Source organism: Euleptes europaea, chromosome 4 (assembly GCF_029931775.1).
Source record: "Euleptes europaea isolate rEulEur1 chromosome 4, rEulEur1.hap1, whole genome shotgun sequence".
Classification (NCBI taxonomy): Eukaryota; Metazoa; Chordata; class Lepidosauria; order Squamata; family Sphaerodactylidae; genus Euleptes; species Euleptes europaea.
In genome coordinates this window covers 87769955-87791962 of record NC_079315.1, presented here as the reverse complement: position 1 = coordinate 87791962, position 22008 = coordinate 87769955, and the positions used below count along the sequence as shown (strand labels likewise).

Sequence of the window (22008 nt, the reverse complement as noted above, 5' to 3'; positions counted from 1 at the left end):
GCCTCAGTTCAGAGTTAGCCTGCCCATTGTCAACTGCCTATTGTCAACAGGAGAGAGCAAGATGTATGATCATACTGACAGTCGAATAAGCAAGATGAGCTCATGATACAGTTTAGTAAAGCAGAAATTCAGTTGCCTCATATTCTCAGCATGCCTTGACGTCTTCCCATACGTGTAATTGTTGTGGAAGACTTGAGCAACGTTCAGCAAGAGCCTTTGCAACCCATTGAGAGCTAATAACAAAATCAATAGTCATTTCAGAAAAGACTCTGCTTTATCAGATTGCTTCTCCCACAAAGTTCGACCATCAAGCCCTTAAAGAAAACACGCCACTCTTAAATTCCCAGTCTTTTATCTCATGGCATTAGTCAAATAATCCATTGTCGATAATTACATCACTTGTGCATTGGTGCTTAAAAAAACTTTTTAATGAACGCATTGTATGGTAGAACAGTCTCAACGCCAAAGAGCAATTTTTCTTCACTGAAATGTGGAGGAAAACATTGAACAGTCTTAATAGGACTTTGAAATCTTGAGCTTTGGAAAACTCTGAGTTGTGGATATTTGCTGGCTTAGCAGTGTTTTTTTTACCCATGTGCCACTGTGTATTCAAACCTTATGAGTCAGGTTTATGTCTAGACTTTATTTCTAGACTTGAAGTATAGAAATGCCCCTTCTTAAAAACAACAGCCAGTATTCGCATGATTTTTATCATGGATCCACAGACATCAGAAAGATGCCCACTGGAGCTTCCAATCAATCATCCTTATGGATTAGGCAAAGAAGAAGAAGATGTTGCTCTATGTTTTTTACAAGCCACTTCCTTGTGCGTTCACATTTCTGTTCCCTAGGTTGATGTTTTGGCAGCCATATTGCAGCCTGCTCCTGTGACAGAAGCATCTCAAGAAGAAGCAGAGGCATCAGAAGAAACACCAAAGCAAGCACAGTCAGAAGAAACAGAAAAGCTTCGGCTTCCTGAGTACCGTGATCAGTTCAAGGTATGCTGTTTCCTTCCCTCAAGACTGAGAAGGGATATGATAACCATCTTCAAGAACTTGAGGGGCTGTCATATAGAGGATGGTGCCGAGTTGTTTTCTGTTGCCCCAGAAGGTCGAACCAGAACCAACTGGTTGAAATTAAATCAAAAGAGTTTCCGTCTAGAAGAATTTTCTAACAGAGCGGTTCCTCAGTGGAACAAGCTTCCTCGGGAGGTGGTAAGTGCTCCTTCCCTGGAGGTTTTTACGAAGAGGTTAGATGGCCATTTGTCAGCAATGCTGATTCTGTGACCTTAGGCAGATGATGAGAGGGAGGGCATCTTGGTCATCTTCTGGTCACTGGGGGGGTGTTGGGGGAGGTAGTTGTGAATTTCCTGCATTGTGCAGAGGGTTGGACTAGATGACCCTGGTGGTCTTTTCCAACTCTATGATTCTTCCCAGGCATTTGCTGATTAGTCAGCTTCCGTGGTCTCCTGTAAAGAGAATGTGCCCTTCTCCCTTACGCCTAGATATTGGTGCTCCTCCAGTGAGGCTACCTGGCTTTTTAAACATTGTCATTGAATTGTGTTTGTAACACATCAAACAGGAAATTGTGTTTTGAAAAACATGCTCAAGGCTACTTGTCTGTTGCCTGGCTGCTGGGACGTTGTTTTTGCTTTTCAGACATCAGCCTTGATAAGTCAAGTGCCTTGCTAAGTGAAGTGGTGTGTCATTCCAGATCAGTTACTTGCCCTTGCACCGTTTCTCCATTTGTTTATGTACGTTCCATTGCTGTCAGTTGTCAGGCACAAATGACTGTAACATAGCTTGGATTCCTTTGGCTGAACACAGATGACCATTTACTAAGTGATGACCTATCATGGTGATTATGGAACCATAGACAAACCCAAGCATTTAAACTGTGACAGCTTGGCTGTCTTGAGGTCTCTGAGACCTTTTAAGTGTGAAGATATAGCTCTTTGAATGAAAAGTGCACAAACGTATTTCAGCATCATATTTCTGTCAGAATTCTCTTCAGCTCAAGAAATGCAAAAGTATTGGTCGTACCCCACAGATTTGTCCCATTAATGGTAAGAGTAGCAAATGCACTGGAGTCAACCTAGTGAGCAGTAGCTATCTAATCCCTTTTTTATTTATTTTATTTATTTTCACATTTTTAGCTCGCCCTCCCCCGGAAAGCTGGGCTCAGGGCGGGTTACAACAATAAAAAGTCCAATATAACTACCACAATAAAATATATAAAATGTAAACTATAAAACCATAAACAGCCCAATTAATTAAAAAAGATGGTTGCCATGTTTAAGCGCTTACTGTAGCAGGTAAGGCCGACTATAGTATGTTGTCGATTCGGCTGACCACCCTTTTTAAAGCCATCTATACTTGCAGCCATCACTACATCCACCTTTATTTCTTCAAAGAGCTTTCTTATAAAGGAATTGTTGCTGACAATCGGCTGGTGGCTAAATCTCCATTTTGTTTTTGTCATCCACAGCGTCAGCTTTTGTGTTATATGGTATGAACTGAGTCACATGACAGAAAGTCCTTATGGGCACCACAAAGACTTGGTGTCATGTATGCACCAGGAATTCCTTGCCTCCCAGCTATACAGGGGCCATATTCCAACTGGGGCATGTGTGGAGAAGGGGCTTCAGCCTCCTGCCACCCGTGTTGTTTTTCCAAACTGAAAAGACCCCGGGGAGCTGCTGTTTGCTCAGCTGGGAAACATATATGTATCTGCCGTTACACATAAGATTCCTAATGGAAGAAATAGCAGCTCTCCAGAGCCATTTCAGTTTATGAAAACACCCTGAGAGGCACCGAACTTCCAGCGAACGTATGATGCAAGGTCCTTGTGGTGGAAGACATTGCGTTATGTGCATCAGCCCAAAGTATCTACTTACAAAACAGAAGGAACGGCAATCTGAATAGTAGAATTTTAAAAAGGTGACTCATTTACTCACGCAAGCCTTTACAGCGTATGTGCCCTGCAGTGTGGTTCACTTCCTTTTACCTAAGGCCACGCTTCTGAAAAGGACAAAATTCCCACTGAACTAAACAGAGTATTTTCCCAAGTTTGAATTATACGAATTGAGTAAATGCACAGTCTGTTTTCCTGCCTAGTGATTGTGCATATGCTTTGATGTTTAGAGAATGAAAAGTTCAAGAGAAGTGTGGTGAAAAAGGACTGATGGAAGCTAGAATTGGAGAAGATGAATGGTGTTGGGTTGTATTTGGGGGTGGATGGGAAATATTCCATCAACAGGGACCCAACACAACAAAAATACCAAATTTAAATAAGCAACAATTAATCAAACAAAGTATAAACAAACAACCCCCACACACCACAAAACTGTATCCTGGGCAAGTTCTCAGTACAGTAACAAGAACAATCAGTGACCACATCCCGTGGGCCATGGGCCGAGCCAAGATCCCTTTTTGCTCTTTTCTTTCAACTTATACCAAACAACGTTTGCCTCCAGCCACACCCGAGCTTCAAATACCTGCAAACAGAAAAGAGGGGTGGGAGGGAAAGCACATTGGCAAGATATGCAGCTGGCAAAGTATTTCCCCAATTAATGTTCCCGTTAGTCTGCACAGAAATTCTGTCGAATCTTTTGCTCTCCCAGTTAGGTGTAGCCGTGTCTTTATTTCTGATGGAGAGGGTAGTCTGAGGGATCCTTTCTGGCAAGGGAGTGAATAAGAAAGGAGATGTGATGGAAGCTGCTTTCTGGATGTTCTCTCTATCCTTGGACATCTCTTTCCATTCTCCGGGAGGCTTCTCCATTAGAGCAATTAATTTGCCTTTTGTCTGGGGAACATCTAGCTGTCCTGTAAAACATCCATAACCACAAATGGCCCTGCATCTTAAAGCACTTAAGTGAATTAATATTTTTTTATGACTCATCGGGGTGTGCCTCAAGAAATACTGCATTGTATATATGGTAAGGTATACTACCCAGCTCTCTGGTCTAATTCTGCTTAGCTGGAATAGGATTTCCACCACCATCTCTCTCTCTCTCACACACACACACACACACACCAGCAGAATTAAAGCAATTGCAGGGTCTGTGTATGTAGAGCTGAGTTTAAGACCATGAGAGTTATTAGGAAAAAGGGCCATAGAGGAATGTTCTCGGCAAGAACTGGAGGGGCTCATGGGAACTATTTAGTATGCCATTAGCCCAAGCCTTTTTAAACGATTCCCATCTGTTGGAAGGGAGGTTAGCAGAAGCAGCTCAGGGTGGATCCTTATCAGCACTGAGCTGGGAGGATGGGAAAGAGCCCTCAAATGTTAAGATTGCCGGCGAGGCATTCATCATTTCTTCATGTGACGAATGTTTCTTAATGGCATTCCTTGTTTGTTGTGCAAGCTCAGCCCCTCCCAGCACTTAGCTGAATTAAAATTGATTCTTTTTTGTCTTTGCTTTGTTATTGCTTATTATTATTATTACTTATTATTATTATTCTACAATACATTGTGTGTATTGGGAATGGGAGCTTTTTTTTTACTGTAACTGGCACCCTTTTCCAAGATGAATGCTAGACTGTGCCGAATTCTCGAATTTCCAATCCCAGTTCTGGTGAAAAGATACTCCAGGCTGGACAAGCGGGTTGATGCTATCACTGGAGAGCTGCTGTTCCTCCACCACCACTAACCCCCCGATTTCTGTTTCTTTCCACTCCCTCTCACGACAGGATCTGCATGCGAAACTGCAGGCGCTCGGCAAGGTGGACTCTTCCCGCTTGTTGACGTTGACCACCCAGCTTGTGGAGGAAAAGCGGCCCAGATTTGAAGAGGAAGACCTTGCAAAATATGAGCAGAAGTTGAAGGAGTGGGAGCAGGAGCGGGCACTTCTGGTGGAAAGAGAGAAAAAATTGAGAGAAAAGGCCCGGCAAGAGCTCGAAGCCAGGAAGGCAGCAAAAGCCTCCCTTTAATGTTCCCTGTTAAAGACTTTTGTTCCGCTACCTTTTCTCCTAGCTGTAAAATGAAGAATGTGCTATTATGAAGGCTGCCGAGGAGCCCTTTTGTGATACAGCCTTGATTATCTGGCAGATTAAATATTTCTGGATCCCTCTTGCAAGAGTTTTCGCTTCCTCCCCCCTTTTAGCCTATAATTACGATTGCCCCCTTTTGTCTGTACTGTGTCTGAAGCAAAGATCTGCCATCTAATAGAATGTTCATTTCTAAAATAAGCTTGGAGAGGCAATATGCAAAATGCTATTGCCACAGTATTTGCTATTGTGCTGGGGTGTTTTGTTTTTTGTTCGTTCGGATTTTTTTAAGTTACTACCAAGAATTCACATCTTTCCTACTAATACTTTAGGTTCTGGCTACGTCTCCTTCCCTCCCCCCCAACAAAAAAATTTAGGGGATCACAAGCAGTTCTCCCTAGATCCATTAGTGGCTAATAACTTTGATAACTCAAAATGGAATCTGCTTATTTAGAGGTAGTGTACTTTGATTAATAGGGGTTTTCTCTGTCACACCCTGTTTGGAAAGTTTTCTAAGGGCTAGCCACTATTGTGGAGAAAATGCTGTCCTGAATGGACCTCTTGTTTCAGCAGGTATACAATTTTTATGTTCTTTCACAGTAGACGCAAACAGAAGCTTCCAAAGTACGTGTATTGTGATGCACCTGCAGATCAATTTCTGCCATTTGCTTGGCTGCTTTCCCTTCTGCTTTGGCTGCCTGTTCCTGTCGACACTCCAGTTTCTGTGAAACATAAACATATGGTAATCTTGTACAGGACTATCGTGGTACACATACTCAAAACCGAATTTTGCACTAGACGAGGAGCTTGGCTGCTGAATGGTGCATCGAACCCCTATGTTGCATCTTGATTTTGCTGTTGTGAGAGCCAGTATGGTGTAGTGGTGAGTGTTGGTCTAGGTGTTGGGAGACCTTAGTTCAAAGCCCCATTCTGCCGTGAAGGTTGTTGGTTGACCTTGGGCCAGACACACAATCTTAGGAGACACACCACCCTCAGTCCTTGGAGGTAAAAGGTGAAGGTAGTTCCCTGTGCAATCACCAGGTTATTACTGACCCATGGGGTGACATCACATCACAACATTTACTAGGCAGACTATGTTTATGGGGTGGTTTGCCATTGCCTTCCCCAGTCGTCTACACTTTAGCCCCAGCAAGCTGGGTACCCTGGAAGAAGGATGGGATAAAATTACACTAAGATTGGTACATTATGGGACTGGATGTGAAATGGAGCCACTGTAGATTGACAAACAAAATTGGGTTTAGTTAGTTTATTTTTGATAGGACTAACAGAGTGCTCTATTTGATTGCTGCGGTCGTTTGGATTTTGTATTATAAACTGCACCGAGACCTGTTAGAAAGAAAATGGTGGAATGTAAAAATGTTAAATAATAAACCACATAACTCCTATAATTCATGAATTACATTCACTTGAGCTGCTGTGGGTCCCATAATCTTGTGGCATGTGCTTTCACATGCTTTGTAGGTTGCATCATATCAGTGGCTAACATTAAATGGCCCTCCACCATTTTGTTTTGCACAAAGATACATTTATGCCTGCTACTCTTTGTATCTCCATTCTTATGTTTCAAATGTGCAGTGTCCTGTCTCCAGCAGATAAAGCCAATTTTGCCTGTTCTGGTTGTCCTGTAGTCCAGAAAACTAGGCTCCCCCAAAATCTGCTCCAAGAGACCCCCTTAAACATTCTCCATTTGTTTCATGGCTTCCTGAGTTATTCTGCTAAGCAGGCCATATATGGTTGAACCACTGGGTCCTTGGCACAGTGAAAGCTTCTTGGTGGGTCAAGATTTGAGCCATATTTGTGATTCTAATTTAGGGAATTATATATGCTATTCAAGTACACTTAGGCATGTTGTGGTGAATCCTTTACTGGTTCCTAGCTGTTCTAGAGGGCTGGGAGAGACCATTATAAACCAGCATGATTTTATGCAGTCTTTAGAGCTGGCTTCCTACTTGGAAAACAAGGATATTCCAGATGGGAAGATACCTGCCCTTCTACAATGAAATCAAGGGAGGAGATGGCTAGAGTGACAGTGAAGACTTGGGACGAATCCAATAATACAAGGGTGAAGGCTCATTTTAAATCATACTCTGTGGCAGTGATGGCAGCAAAGAAACATCACACTTCTTGCCCCCATTTTATCTGCACAGTGTAGGCCAGTGGAGCAGCGCCAGGTGGTCAGATGCCATTTGGACTCTGGCCATCAGGAGGTGGACTGCCTAGTGGCCCATTTTATCTGCACAGTGTAGGCCAGTGGAGCAGCGCCAGGTGGTCAGATGCCATTTGGACTCTGGCCATCAGGAGGTGGACTGCCTAGTGGCCCACTGTGGCTGTTTTCTCAACACTTTGCTGATAAATCTCTTGCATCTGCTCTGACTTGGACTCGACATTAGCAGGGCCAGGGTGTTGACTTGTCCACCTACTTGGGATACTTTTCATTTTATTCAGTCTCAGGATGTGGGGAGGATCATCAGGAGTTTGAGGCTTGCCATCTGTATGTAAGGCCCTTGCCCTTCTTGATTGCCTAAATATACTGGTGGGAAGGGAGTGGATGACTAGGTCTGAGAGGTAGTCAATGCATCCCTGAGGGAGGGTGTGGCTGTTTCAGTCTTCAACCAGGCTGTGGTCGTTTGGCGTTCCATCACTGATCCCTCCTTCCTGTTTTATTTTTGTATGTGTATTTTAGTTCTGGTTTTAATATGTGATTTTATTATGTATGTTTTTAATTTGTTAGCCGCTTTGGTGGCCCTTATGAGGGCATAAAGGTGGGGTATTACCTGGTTGAAAACTGGACAGAAACAAATTTGGCCTGCTCTTGTGTGTCTTATCAGAGCTTGAGTTTCAGAAATCAGCAGGTGAACCTTTTCATTGTGTGAGGGTAAACATTAGCAGGCAATAATGGCCTTCTACGCACAACCCCTATATGTACTAAGTGAATGTGTGGAGGGAGAGTGGGTGCCAGGGTGCTAGCCCCACCTTCTGTGATCACTGTGAGCATAGCACCTACACGTGAAGTACTGTCCTCACAAGCTTGTGATCATGTGGAGGGCAGGGCCAGTACCCTCATGCCCATTCTCCCTCTCCATGAATTTAATAAATACCCAGAGGGGTCACATGCAGGGGACTGAACAGTAGTTTGGCCTGCAAAAAACTGTTACCAGGGCCAGTTGAAAAGTTGGCAGTTTTCCTTGGCAGAAATTATAATTTCCTGTAATTTCTATACAGGAATCTGATAATTAGTTATGGAAAGTTACCCTAATGTCTTACTAGTAGACATTACTAGTGGGCTTGTACGTGTGTTAGTTTGTTCCAAGTAAATAAAAAAAGATTGAACAGGATTATTTTTAGATTTTAATACAAAAACATAATCCTGTTCCTCAACCTTTTTGTGTTTACTGTTACGTTTGTTGATAGTGGGTTTATTTTCACCTTTTTGGGTTGATCCAAGCAGATATGTCAAGGGAGTAACTCTTAGCTAGTGTGCATCACTGCCTCTAGAATGTCAAGGTTTACAAGGGAAATCAGTTTGCAGCATGAAAGTTGAACATTAGAAAATAATGTCAAGAAAGAACCGTCCAATATCTGTTTTTTACTTAATTTCTTTCCCCTTCCCTCTAATAATTTCCCCCTCTTCGTATGGACTCTCTCTCCTACAATCATCCCACAAAGGGGTTGCAGTATATCAGCATATTGTATGTGCAATTCTCCTTGTTTTTGTACACACAATCATCTTGCAGAGTGAGTAATACTGAATGCAAGTACATTTTACTATATCTACATTGCTTCCTGCTTTCAAAGAGCACCTTTGAATTCATCTATAGGCAGTTCCTGATGGATGATCTCCTATGGCCTAGCTTGGGAAAGATCAGCAGCACTGGAAGGGTTAAATTTATTTCCGTTTCATTTGAAATGCAAATTGCTGATTCAAATTCACAGCAGACACCAAATACTTTAATGAGTAGGTAAGCAAATATGCAACTCTCCCTTTCTTTTATTATTCACGCTACCAATCTCATAGAAAAGGTCAGTATCCAATATTCACAAGAGCAAATTACACATTCCTTCCAGCTTGGATGGAATGTTGCACAGTGTTTTGCTGTCCTTGAATCTAGATACAGTAATGCAGCTGGTAGAAGAACACTAATAAGTATATTCACATTCAGGTCAGAATATTGTGCAAAGAAAGGCTGGGCCTCTAATCTGGCTGGGTGAAGAACAGTATTACTGGTTGTGCTGGACTAATTATTTTGCATGGTGATTCTGCTAGAGAAAGGTGTTGACTGATACATTAGTTCAGGGGTGAGGGTTCCATTTGCTTTTGTCCTTTAAACCAATGTTGGTTTAAGGGTACCCATTAAAAAAAAACATACCCACTGGCTCAGATCAATCAGAGAGCCAGTGTGGTGTGGTGGTTAAGAATGGTGGTTTGGAGCGGTGGACTCTGATCTGGGGTTTGATTCCCCACTCCTCCACATGAGCGGTGGAGGCTAATCTGGTGAACTGGATTTGTTTCCCCACTCCTCCACACGAAGCCAGCTGGGTGACCTTGGGCCAGTCATGCTCTCTCAGCCTCATCTACCTCACAGGGTGTCTGTTGTGGGGCGGGGAAGGGAAGGTAATTGTAAGCCGGTTTTATTCTGCCTTAGGTGGTAGAGAAAGTCGGCATATAAAAACCAACTTTTATTATTATTATTATTATTAACTTGCCACCCACAACTTCTAGATCCACATCCACTGACATGAACAAATGGGTTGGAAATTGCAGCGTCTTCACAAACTGAGAGAGTTCTGAGTGCTTGATCAGACCAAATAGCTGTCTAGCAGCCTCCAGCTAGATGGGTCACAGGCAGATTACGATGGTGATAAATGGTCATCTCATGTTTCATACCCAGCCCTTGACAAGCAAGGGTGTATTGAACACGAATCAGTAGAGGATAATTGTTAGTGCTGTTTCCGTATTTGTGATTGAACAGAGGAAGGGTTACAAGGGAGTATGTCTACATAAAAGACAGCAATCATACTAACGCCACTTCAACTATTTTTGTATTTTATTGTGGAACTGAGCTTGTTTCCTTTACATCAAATATCCTCAATGGAAGAGGGGATATTGCACACAAATATCATAAAAGCACTACATATTACTTTCACTGGAAACTAATTTTCTACATTAGATATGACTGGATAGAATAGAGGTGATGAAGGATTATAAGACATAAAACCATACACAGCTGCGGACCGACACAAACAAGACCATTCAGAATAAGAGAGAGGAGTGTGTGTGAGGTGCTTCTCAGCCAGCAACAAGACTTTCTCTCCATGGTTTGGAAAAAGATAAGGCTGCATGCAAACGTGTGAAAGCATCCTGGGACTTCAGAATTGCGCTTTTACTGGTGTGATAACAGCCCAGTCTTGTATGACTATAATGGGTAGTTCTGGGCATCCGGAACTGTTAAGCTAATTCAGTGCAGAGAAGCAGTCCCCTCCTCCCTCAAATGTTCAAGGTTTCGATGCTGCATTTTATTTTATTTTTGCAAGATCACAACAAATAGATTTTTCTTTAAGAATAGCAAACATCTTCAACAAGGCGAGTAATGCAATTGCAAATGCTTTGAAAGAACTGCTTGTCCCTACACTGCTTCCCGTGGTTTGTTCAAGTACATGAAAAAATGAACACTTGCATGATACTTTTGTTGTTCCTAAGTGCAAATGTAACAATTTTCCATCGCTAATACGCCAGACCTCAAAAATTAGTATTTTCCCTGAAGCAAGAACTTCTGGTTACATGTGGACAAAAGCAAGGCTTAGAACATTAAACTCTTAAAATGCAGAAAAAACTCCTTGGAGGAGGAGGTCTTGGGGCAGGGAGACTCAAGACATTTTCCTTAGCAAAATTATTAGAGCTTTTCAATTCAGTTTTAGAAGGTGCCTAAACCACTTAAGCTATTGAAGACAGTTAAATACATTCATATACACGTTTGGAGCCATTCACCACAGTATGTGAAGTAAGAAAAAAAACCATGAGAGGAGAAGGATGGAAGATGGAATTAGAAGGCAGGAACTGTTGCCATTAAACCCACTGTAGGAAGATGAGAAAGCATGCAAAAGAAGATCAGTTTAAGTTAGAAAATAGACTGTGATCTTGACTGAAACTCACTGAATTTGATTAGCGATGTAGTACTATAATAAAGAGCATGATTTGGGGACTGTTACCAATAGGTAATGCCATCATTTTCTTAAACACTCAAATAGTGACACATTAAAATTAGATCATGATTAAAATTAGATTAACCGATCAGTATTGAACCATGCTTCTAGGAATCTGCTGAGCAACACAGCTCAATATCCCTATCTGTGGTACTTCCTGGTTGACTGGCACTAACCTAACACATTTGGAGTTGTTACTCAGGCAAGGAAGGCATTAATTTGATCAAGAGGAGCCTTTTCAAAAATAGCTGCCATTTAAAAGTGTAGGGAAATAAAATGTATATTTTCGTATTTATACCCTCTTAAAATTTTGCCTTTTCAGAAGGCTGAGTCTAATTACTTAGACTTGGATCTAAGGATTCTGTGCACAAACAAAAGGCACTTCTATTTGTGTGGAATAGGGGATTCACCAATTTGCCTACATATACAGTTTTCTGCACCTCCCCCCAATAGCTTCTCTGGAGGGTCCCATGACCACTAAGAGGCAGCTTTCAGGGGCACAGGCACTGCAGACAGGAGGTAAAAATTAGGGGACCTTTGCTGTATCGTGGGATCTTTTGGTCCAAATCATAGAGATCAACACATTTTCATGCAGGAAGGAATAAGTTAACTAACAAGGATGGAGAAGGGCTTTTTAAAAGGTCTGTGACACCCTAGAAAAAAGTGCAGCTTAACAATAAGCAAAGTAGAAGAACTCCCAATTTCATTTTTTCCCTTGTACAATAAAAATATCACAGCAATAATGGTGTCAGAACGAAGAAATGTGAAGGCCAAATTTGGACTCCATTTATCCTTATTTGAACGAATCCATTTTCATCGGACTGCTGATGTGCATGCGACCAGCAGGATTTGCCACTTCTTGGGAAAGGGGGCAGGTAGGTCATTTCTGTTTTGCACACAGAGGTGTGACTGTACCCATGTTTAATATTGAGATTTGGGATTAACTGGGGGGGGGGGGTTATACCAATTTAAAAAACCCAACAGTCCTGCTAAAAGCAGGCCAGGTGACAACCACAGCAGATTAGTCACAATGTTCCTTATTCACTAGTAAGTACATTCTCCAGTTTTTGGCAAGACATCCAGGGAATGTGCTCTCAGTCTATAAAATGTTCAAAAGTCTGCTTAATCACAGAACACTGGAAAAATAATTTTTAAAAACTAGTTCTGCAAAGTCTTGACTTCAATGGACTTAGAAAGGTGTAATTCTGCTTAGGATGGCATTGGTGGTACCCTAATGCTGCAGTCTGATGCACAACATACATGGGAGTATGAGTCATTAATATACTTGCTTTTAAGTAAACATGCATAGTAAGGTCAGGCTAACTTAAATCCTTCACTGCTGTGCTAACAGAGCAAGCTCAGGATGAGCCATGGAAGCTATGCCCAGCACAATGATATGCTACAGGGAAGAGAAGGAACGGTGGGGAGGGGGGGTGTTTACTCAAGCACCAACATGAGGGCTTTTTAGCTATAATAGAGCTAAATACTTTAACCTACAGGCAACTCCAAGGGGTAACCTTCCCTTCCCGCACTGTGCATGAATCTGCTGTTAATTATACTGGGACAAACCACTTTGAATCATAGAACCATAGAGTTGGAAGGAACCTCCAGGGTCATTTAGTCCAACCCCTGCACACTGCAGGAAAATCACAATTACCTCCCCCCCCCCCAAAAAAAACAAAAAAACTATGAGGCAAAGCTAGCTTTTGGATTAAGATGTTAGCATTAGAAATTAGGGGTGTACAGTTATGAGCTCAGCAATTCCTTTCCACAATACATTTCCCTTTGTCTTTCATACCACAATCATTTGGAATTTTTTAAGAACTTTGCCCCCCCCCCCCAACCTATGAAGGCTTTAATGTATATTGTTCCAATAAAAAAAATAAAGGAACTGCAAGTAAACAAGCATTTAAAGGACCATGGTAGCATAATAAATAAAGCAGCATTGCTAAAAATGTCGAACAAAAATAAAATATTAGAATTTTTTTTAAAAAACAAAACAAAACATAAAACCTTTGACCAACAATATTTCACAGCATTAACTGGGCTACATGGCCCAAATTAAAAATGGTCTTAAGTAGTATTTTTTAAAAAATATAAAAACTAGCAGTGCAAATGCACATCTATCAAACAAAGCAACACAAAAATAAACAGTGTTAAACAATTGAAATATATTACACAATACAAAATAAAATGCTGTACTTGTTCACTAATTAATGAACTCAAAGCCCTCTGCAAAAAATGATTGGCACAGAAAAATGCAAATTCCTGCTCTAGATTAAATGAGCTTGTATAAATCCCATAGAAAGCTGCAAAGTAAACCATAGTGGCAATCCTACTCATAGGGAGAACATGCAGTTAAGTCCTCAGTCTGCTAGCACCAGAATTTTTTCTATTGCAAGTTCTTTGATGTTTCATCTCTTTGAGCCCAAATTGTCTTAACAAAATAGCAGGTTTTAAAATGAAGCATTGTGGGTTTTAAAACAGAAGCAACACAAATTCTGAAAAAAAAACCCGAAATCTGAATAAATCAAGCACATTTGCATGGTTTTTCTTATTTGATGCAATGTATTCCACATCTGCTGGCAGGGCAGCAGGCAGGGCCAAACAAGTTACTGAATCCCCAAGTCTCTGACCACTAGGAATCTACCTCAGCAATTCCTCTGGCTTCTGAGACGGACCAGGGGGCTGGTTTAACAATCCACAGCATCTCTCTACCCAAACTTTAAGAACTGAAATAAAAAATGAAGCCAATGTTCTGATGAAGCTGAATTTTGTGGCCTTGGTAGCTTTTTCTGGGGACAAGACACACACTGATATTTTTTGAAGGGAGCTGTAAATAATGCAGTCACACACTGCTTAAGTTGCTTAAGCTAGCTTCGCTTATGCAGTCCTGGGTGAAAGGAAAAGCTTGCTAGCATCATTGCTTGCAACCAGTATCATCGGGAGATGCTCTGTGGGATCACTTGCATTGTCCTGGAGGATGCTGGTGTAACTCCTGCTGGCAAGCTGATTTAATTGCTGCCCTTAAAAATATTGCGGGAGTGTAAACAAATGCTTGGGTTGCCCCTGTCCTTGGGCTAGCCCTGAACTCTGCTTTCTGGTTCAAAGGGAGCCATCAGCAGTTCAGTCCTCAGTTTTTTGATGACTAGCACATGATGTGTTAGTGTGCTCCCTGCAAAATAATCCTTGGCGTTTAACAGTGTTCAATAAATATGTTACTGCCATGTCATACTTCATTCTCGCCAGAACCGCAAACAACATCTGTCTTACAAAACTACTAAAAAATTTTTGCCTTCACCTGAATTTCTTTCCTTTGTGTTTTCCTGTAAACAAAACTTCGATTTAAAAATTCATCTATTAAAAGATCACACAGAGCTACAAAAATTTTTCTGTACATTTGTTCCCATATTCATTCTTAAATTAACAGTGAAAATAATGAATGACAAAGGAAGGCTTTAGAAGACTCCACAGACTCACAAAGAACCTTTTTGCATTCGGTATGTTTTTGTTAAGTTTTGCATTTCTTATACTGGGCACCCTTTCTGTCACGGGAAAAGAAGGGACAGAGAGAGAAAACAAAGTTCAAAAGAAAAAGCTTGCTGTTCAGGTGTACCAATGAAGTGTTCAACTTACATACATAATTCATAGCACCAAGCTGTTTGACCAATCAGAGAAGTTTCCAGTAGCACACATGCACACGCATACTTCTGTACTGGTGTAACTATAATCCTACACAGATGTTTTATAAACTTGCTATTTTGCATTAAAAAATAAGTGCATCAAGTATCTTTGTACATTCAAGTCACTTTCTAAGGCAAATCGTCTACCATAGGTACTCCCAACTGCTTTGGTTTCTTGCTTCAGTAAACTTGACTGTGACTTGGGTGTTTCAGCATGCAAGTTTGTCAAATCTAAGTGGGCTCGGTGGATTTTCACTGGGAGCATGCCTTAGAGCAAATATTTGCATGTTAAAAGGAAACAAGTGTATAGTACTGAATGGGGTTCAAACTACTTGCATATATTGCCTAAGAGAATTATGTTACCCGAGAATGAAGCGTTAAAAGTGAAGTTGCTTATGGCAAGTGTGTGTTCTGGATTATGTCCCTTCAAAGCCACGCTCAGTTTCACTTAATTTTCTAGCTAATTTGTTACTAAACTAAAAATTCCCGCTCTTGTGAGAACTCAAACGGATGCAACCATTAATCTTTCTTTTTACATGATGGCAGACTACAGGAGGCAATACTACGGATTGCTGCTTTGACTGTAATGCAGAACTGATTATTTTATTCTCCTCTACCTCTCTCTCACTCACACACTTTCTCTCCCAGTGTTTCTATCAAGGGCAAATGCCCCTACCTGGCAGAAGTCAGCAGTGTTTTCTAGTGCATGGTTTCCAAGTATTCAGTGGAGATGAACCTGGATCTGCAGTTTTTGCAGTAATTTGAACCCTACGGTGGGAATACTGTCATTTCCCTTAGCAATCAGCAAAGACTGAAAAAAGATTAGTGACTTGCATCACTGTGATACAGTATAGCATTTGGCAGGTATATATATATATATATAGTTCAGCAGCTGAGTTAGATGGATTACATTTTTAGAAAAGGTGTTTTCAAATTGAAGAATTTCTGGAAACAAAGTTTAAGGTTGCGATGCATTGCTTTTTTTTTTTACAGTTCAATCTTGCATGCAGGGAAAGATTCGTCTTGCATAACAACAGTGCTGCTGCTTGCCAAAACCATGATGTTAAGGTCCTGTTGTTTCTCATGGGTCTCTTGATACCATTCCCTCATCACCTCTGAGTCATGGGTTGGAATTAAGGTCACCTGCAACAGGAAAGAGGAAAGCATATTAACAGAGGAAATTATTCCTATGATAAATCCTGATTATCCTTAACACATCATATGGATACTGTTATTCTTGTTGACAAGTTGATAAAATGTGGTTTGGATCCTATTACTGTTGGGTGGATCTGTAACCGGTTGACAGATCAGACCCAAACAGGTTCCTCACCCTCTTGGAGAGGAGTGAAAAGTGGAATGCTTCAGGGATCTGACCTGGGACTTGTGTTGTTCAACATCTTTATAAATTATTTTGATGAAGGAATAGAGGGAATGCTTATTAAATCTACAGATGATACTAAATTTGTAGGAGTAACAAATACGGTAGAAGACAGAGTCAGGACACAGGATGATCTTAACAGGTGGAAAACTGGGCTAAAACTAATAAAATGAATTTCAACGGAAATAAATGTAAAGTTCTGCATTTAGGTAGGAAAAATCAAATGCATAATTATAGATGAGGGAGACTTGTCTGAGCAGTAGTATGTGTGAAAAAGCTCTGGGGTCTTAATAGACCCTACACTGAACATGAGTCAACAGTGTGATGCGGTAGTTAAAAAGGGAAATACGATTTTGGGCTGTTTCAACAGAAGTATAGTGTCCAGATCACGCGAAGTGATGGTATTGTTTTACTCAGCCCTGGTTAGACCTCACCTAGAGTACTGTGTTCAGTTTTGGGTTCCACAATTTAAGAAGGATGTAAACAAGCTGGAACGTGTCCTGAAGAGGGGAACAAAGATGGTGAGGGGTCTGGAGACCAAGTCTTATGAGGAAAGGTTGAAGGAGCTGGGTATGTTTAGCCTGGAGAGGAGATGACTGAGAGGTGATATGACAACTATCTTCAAGTACTTGAAGGGCTGTCATATAGAGGATGGTGCGGAGTTGATTTCTGTTGCCCCAAACGGTTGGACCAGAACCAACAGGTTGAAATTAAATCAAAAGAGTTTCCATCTAGGCATTAGGAAGAACTTCCTGACAGTTAGAGCAGTCCCTCAGTGGAACATGCTTTCTTGGGAGTTGGTGGGCTCTCCTCCTTTGGAGGTTTTTAAGCAGAGGCAAGATAACCATCTGATAGTAATGCTGATCCTGTGAACTTAGGCAGATCATGAGAGGAAGGGTTGCATCAGTGCTTGGCTCTTGTGGCCCTTTCTTACATGCCCAGGGTAATTCCGATCTCCACTTTAGGGTCAGGAAACGATTTTTCTCCAGCCTAGATTGGCCAGGGATCCTGGAGGTTTTTTTTTTTTTTTTTGCCATCTTCTGGGCATGGAGGAGGGGTCACTGAAGGTGTGTGTGTGTGTGGGGGGGGGAGGATGTTGTGATTTTCCTGCATTGTGCAGGGGGTTGGAGTAGATGACCCTGGAGGTCCCTTCCAACTCTATGATTCTATGACTGGAAAGCTAATAGGATAAATAGGTCCAGGAAAGCAAGTGATATGAAGTTGGTATGGATCCAGAGATGCTGCAAAGCCTCAGCTCCATTCTCATGGCATACTGTCCTTACTTAGACCAAGACCAAGTACAGGGCCATGGCTCAATAGTAACTTTGTATGCAGAAGATCCCAGGATCAGTGCTCTGCATCTCCAGCTATGAGGATCAGGCAGGAGGTGATGTGAGATGCTGGAGAGCAGCAGACAGTTAGAATATGCACTGACTGTAAGGCAGCTTCCAGAAATCCATATTTGTGATTAGTGGAGCTTCTGCAGTCTCATTTGCCTATCATCTCTATATTAGTATGTTTCAAAATTCTAATATGTGTAGTGTTCAGTTCCTATATTTTTGTATTATTGACTAGCCCTTCAAATTTAAGATTTAAGACCAAAATTTAAGACCAAGTCCTATGAGGAAAGGTTGAAGGAGCTGGGTATGTTTAGCCTGAAGAGGAGAAGACTGAGAGGGGATATGATAACCATCTTCAAGTACTTGAATGGCTGTCATATAGAGGAGGGTGCTGAGTTGCCCCAGGTCAGACCAGAACCAAGGGTTGAAATTAAATCAGAAGAGTTTCCGTCTAGACATTAGGAAGAATTTTCTAACAGAGCAGTTCCTCAGTGGAACAGGCTTCCTCAGGAGGTGGTGAGCTCTCCTTCCCTGGAGGTTTTTAAGCAGAGGCTAGATGGCCATCTGTCATCAATACTGATTCTATGACCTTAAGCAGATCATGAGAGGGAGGGCACCTTGGCCATCTTCTGGGCATGGAGTAGGGGTCACTGGGTGTGTGTGGGGGCGCGGAGGTAGTTGTGAATTTCCTGCATTGTGCAGGGGGTTGGACTAGATGACCTTGGTGGTCCCTTCCAACTGTATGATTCTATGAAATTTACCACAGCTGCATTGGAGCCTCTTTTCTATGACGGGCGCCTGTGTCTCTGGAGCAACATTAATGACCCATCTATGTGGGTGAAGGCCAACTGAGCAGAGCCAAACCACAGAATTGGCCTCTTTTCAGTAAGGATGTGGAGAGGTGTTCATTTCATAGGAAAGATCCACACAAGCAGCCCCTGAGCAGTGTTTGGATCATCTGAATGTTTCCCCAGCCATGCAAAAGTTGCTCAATGTTCACAGCAGAGCATTTATGGTATTGTTTAAAAGGGTCCTCGCTCAATTTTTTTGATATAAATCAGGAAATCATAAACACAATGAAGCATTTAGCTGGAATTCAGTCAGCTTTATCTGCAGGAGAAAAGTTAACATACAGGCTGTACACAGCAGCTGAAAAGCATTCTTCTACATTAGTAAGAATTCTTGCTACTACAGCTGAAAGTTTGTATTGGCTTTTAATCAGTAGAGTATTACTGTGGTTGTCAAACTGTTTGAAATAGGACCCAAATAGGACTTACTATGTTTTTGGGACCCATTTCCAAAGTAACACCATACGTCGTTCCCCCTCCACCACATAAAATGCAGGAATTTCACATCTGCTAACACTGTGTGTGTTTGTATGTCTCTGTGTGTGGAGTTTAGGCTGATTTCAAATAGCAAAACACTAGGAAAATGGGGTTGAATCCTTCTAAATAGCTGTGGAGAAGCTGCTGATGGAAAGCAGTGAGCAGAGGAAATGTTCCACTTAAAACTGTCCACCAACATAGCTGTTTGGCTTTGAGTTTTATTTGAAGACAGAGTCCAGTTCTATCATTATTCTTTTCATATTTTAAGAAGCTGGATCTGGCAAAGTTTTAGTAATATTCCAATTTATCTGAAGGTTTCTTAATCAGTTAATAGCGAATGATTTATCTCCCAAAATTCTTTGATTGACAGTCCTCCTAAAAGCACAAGCATCTGCAAACGATTAAGAAAAAAACAGTTTTCATGTGTTGCCTTTAAACAGAGTAGAGTTTTGGCCATTAATTACAGGGTGGTTTTTTTTTAAGAAAAGAAGGTTATTCTTCTATGAGGAAACATTTTTTCTCACTTTTATTAGATAAAGATTGAAGATAGAATGTTATATCTATCTGGCATCTCTTGAGGTCTTGCCTTAAAAGTTTCTCCCAATTTTTATCTTATTTTCAGATGTTAATATGCTAATACTGTAGAGCCTACCTGCATGTTGCTTCCCCACTGAGCTTTGCCCTCCAACAGGGAGTCCAAGACAGCCCTGCTTGGTTCTTCAGCTGTAGGGTCGTTCCCACTCACTACATAGTAGGAGGACCTCACCCTCTTGAAAAATTCTACATCAACATTCTTGCTATTGCTATGGTTGGGAATATAGACCAGATCCAAATACACCGGAGGTCCTGGAGGCACAGCTATAGACTTTGTTGGCTTTCCATTTCCAGGTCCTTTAAAAAAATAACACAAGAGTTTGTCTCAGTTATAGATAATGAAATATTGACACATGTAATCTGCAATTTTGACCTCAAAAGCAACACACTTTAAGTATTCAACAGAGTGACATTAACATGTACTTAGATGCACTCCCTGGATCATTTGTGTTGTTTTTATCCTAATAAGCCTAAAGGCAACTTAAAATACAATAATTGAACACATTATTTATTCTACCCTTCCACCAAGGAGCTCAGGATGATTGACTGTTTTCATCATCACAACAACTCAATGAAGCAGATTAGGGTAAGGGAGACTGGCTGCTCTAAGGTGTCCCAGTGAGCTTTTTGCACAATGGGAATTTGTAACTGAGTCTCCCAGTTCCTAATCTAATACTCTAGCCCAGGGGTGTCATACTCAATTGTTATGAGAGCTGGATATGACATAAATGTCACTTGGTTGGGCCGAGCCATGCCTCACCAGCCCAGATCGAGAGTGGGGGAGAGTGGCTGCTCATAGGCCACATAAGAGCTCTCAAGGGGCCGGATCTGGCCCATGGGGCTTATGTTTTACACCCCTGCTCGACCCACTACACCTCAATTATCTGTGGGTATTTCTAATCATTTCAAATATTATGAGCAGCAAAATCAAAGCTTAGCAGACAAGCTGTGATGCTTGAATTGCCATTAAAAATAAATCAATAGAATTTGTCATAGAAGGCTTTCTATGTATGACAATATGTATTGTCAATATGTATTGTCATGTCATGTATTTTCCTCCTGAGGTGGTAAGCTCTCCTTCCCGGGAGGTTTTTAAGCAGAGGCTAGATGGCCATCTGTCAGCAATGCTGATTCTATGACCTTAGGCAGTTCATGAGAGGGAGGGCATCTTGGCCATCTTCTGGGCATGGAGTAGGGGTCATTGGGTGTGTGTGGGGGAGGTAGTTGTGAATTTCCTGCATTGTGCAGGGGGTTGGACCAGATGACCCTGGTGGTCTTTTCAAACTCAAGATTCTATGCAGCTGTCAAAACTGAAAGGATCAGAAAACATGCTAACCAAAAACAAAACAGGATAGGAGCAGAGTGGTAATACAATGCAAGACGTTTAGTTCTATGCCACCACTGTACTTCTTCAAAGAAGAATAACAGCATTTGGAAAATAAACTAGAATTTCAAGTGTAACAAAGTCATGACATGACAATCGATCATCTAAAATAATTCCCGTGTTGACACATGTTCAGTCAGCCTCCATCCCCACCAGTATCATTTCACCCACTGTGTTTCCAGTGGTAAAACAAGGCCCAATCTTACTCCTTCAAGTCATGCTGATCAATACTACTATTGTTCATTTTCCATTGCTGTTAATGGTACTGTGAGGCTCTTTCTTTCTTTCTTTCCTTCCCCCTGTTCTTACACCGAGGTCTTGAACACTAAAACAATAAAACTTAGATAAGACCCATCTCTAAAAACACCTCCCTTCATCTCTTCTCTGCAGCCTCCAAAAAACGAGCAACAAAATAAGTATGCCGAGAGTCAGAGTCTACTGTGGGGCTCTATGAATGTGATTATGATGGAAACTGTTCACTAATAGTACTATCTAATATGCTTAGGTTTTTTTCAGGCACCGTGTTTTCCAATACAGGTATAACCCATCATGAACATTTATACACTTGATGTCCTTTTTATTCCCCATTTACTGAGAAGCCTTGTAAATTCAGAAGGATCTTCCTGCAAGTTCAGTCTGTAAACAGGAGATGACTCTTATACACATTATATCCAGACTCACTTTGCACCCTGTTCTTTCAGCAACTAGTTTGACCTATTTGATAGGCACTTACCAGTCCTAAGCAAAGCCAATGAGCTTAAAAAGTGTAACTCTGTTAAGGACTGCACTGTCAGTCCTCCTTTTCTATCTAGTGTGCCATGTTGCCCTGTGGAGTGTAACTAGTATTCAATTTTTAAAATGAGAAATGCCATGGATGAAAGATTTCTGGAAATCCCGTTCGCCACCCTAAAATTTGAAGACTTAAATATGATTGGTTCTTTTAGGTTATCCGGGCTGTGTAACCGTGGTCTTGGTATTTTACCAAGACCACAGTTACACAGCCCGGATAACCTACAAGAACCAATGAACTCTGACAGTGAAAGCCTTCGACAATATTTTTAAATATGATTACTCATCAGAAAGTGAAAGGCATT

At 41.4% G+C, this 22008-nt stretch overlaps 2 protein-coding genes across 2 annotated transcripts in view; one reads left to right on the top strand and one right to left on the bottom strand.

The window, feature by feature from the left end:
* The window catches only part of MRPS27 (mitochondrial ribosomal protein S27), a 62970-nt gene extending 58039 nt beyond the window's left edge, over positions 1 to 4931 (top strand). Inside the window, exons 10-11 of the mRNA XM_056849017.1 lie at positions 852 to 998; positions 4692 to 4931. Coding sequence (XP_056704995.1) covers positions 852 to 998; positions 4692 to 4931 — 387 coding nt within the window. The remainder of the gene's footprint in view (positions 1 to 851; positions 999 to 4691) is intronic.
* A 10211-nt stretch (positions 4932 to 15142) lies between these two features.
* Positions 15143 to 22008, bottom strand: part of MAP1B (microtubule associated protein 1B) — a 74901-nt gene continuing 68035 nt past the window's right edge. The window contains exons 6-7 of the mRNA XM_056848810.1: positions 19589 to 19827; positions 15143 to 16036 (exon numbers count right to left, since the gene is read on the bottom strand). Of these exons, the coding sequence (XP_056704788.1) occupies positions 15881 to 16036; positions 19589 to 19827 (395 nt within the window). The 3' untranslated portion in view covers positions 15143 to 15880. The remainder of the gene's footprint in view (positions 16037 to 19588; positions 19828 to 22008) is intronic.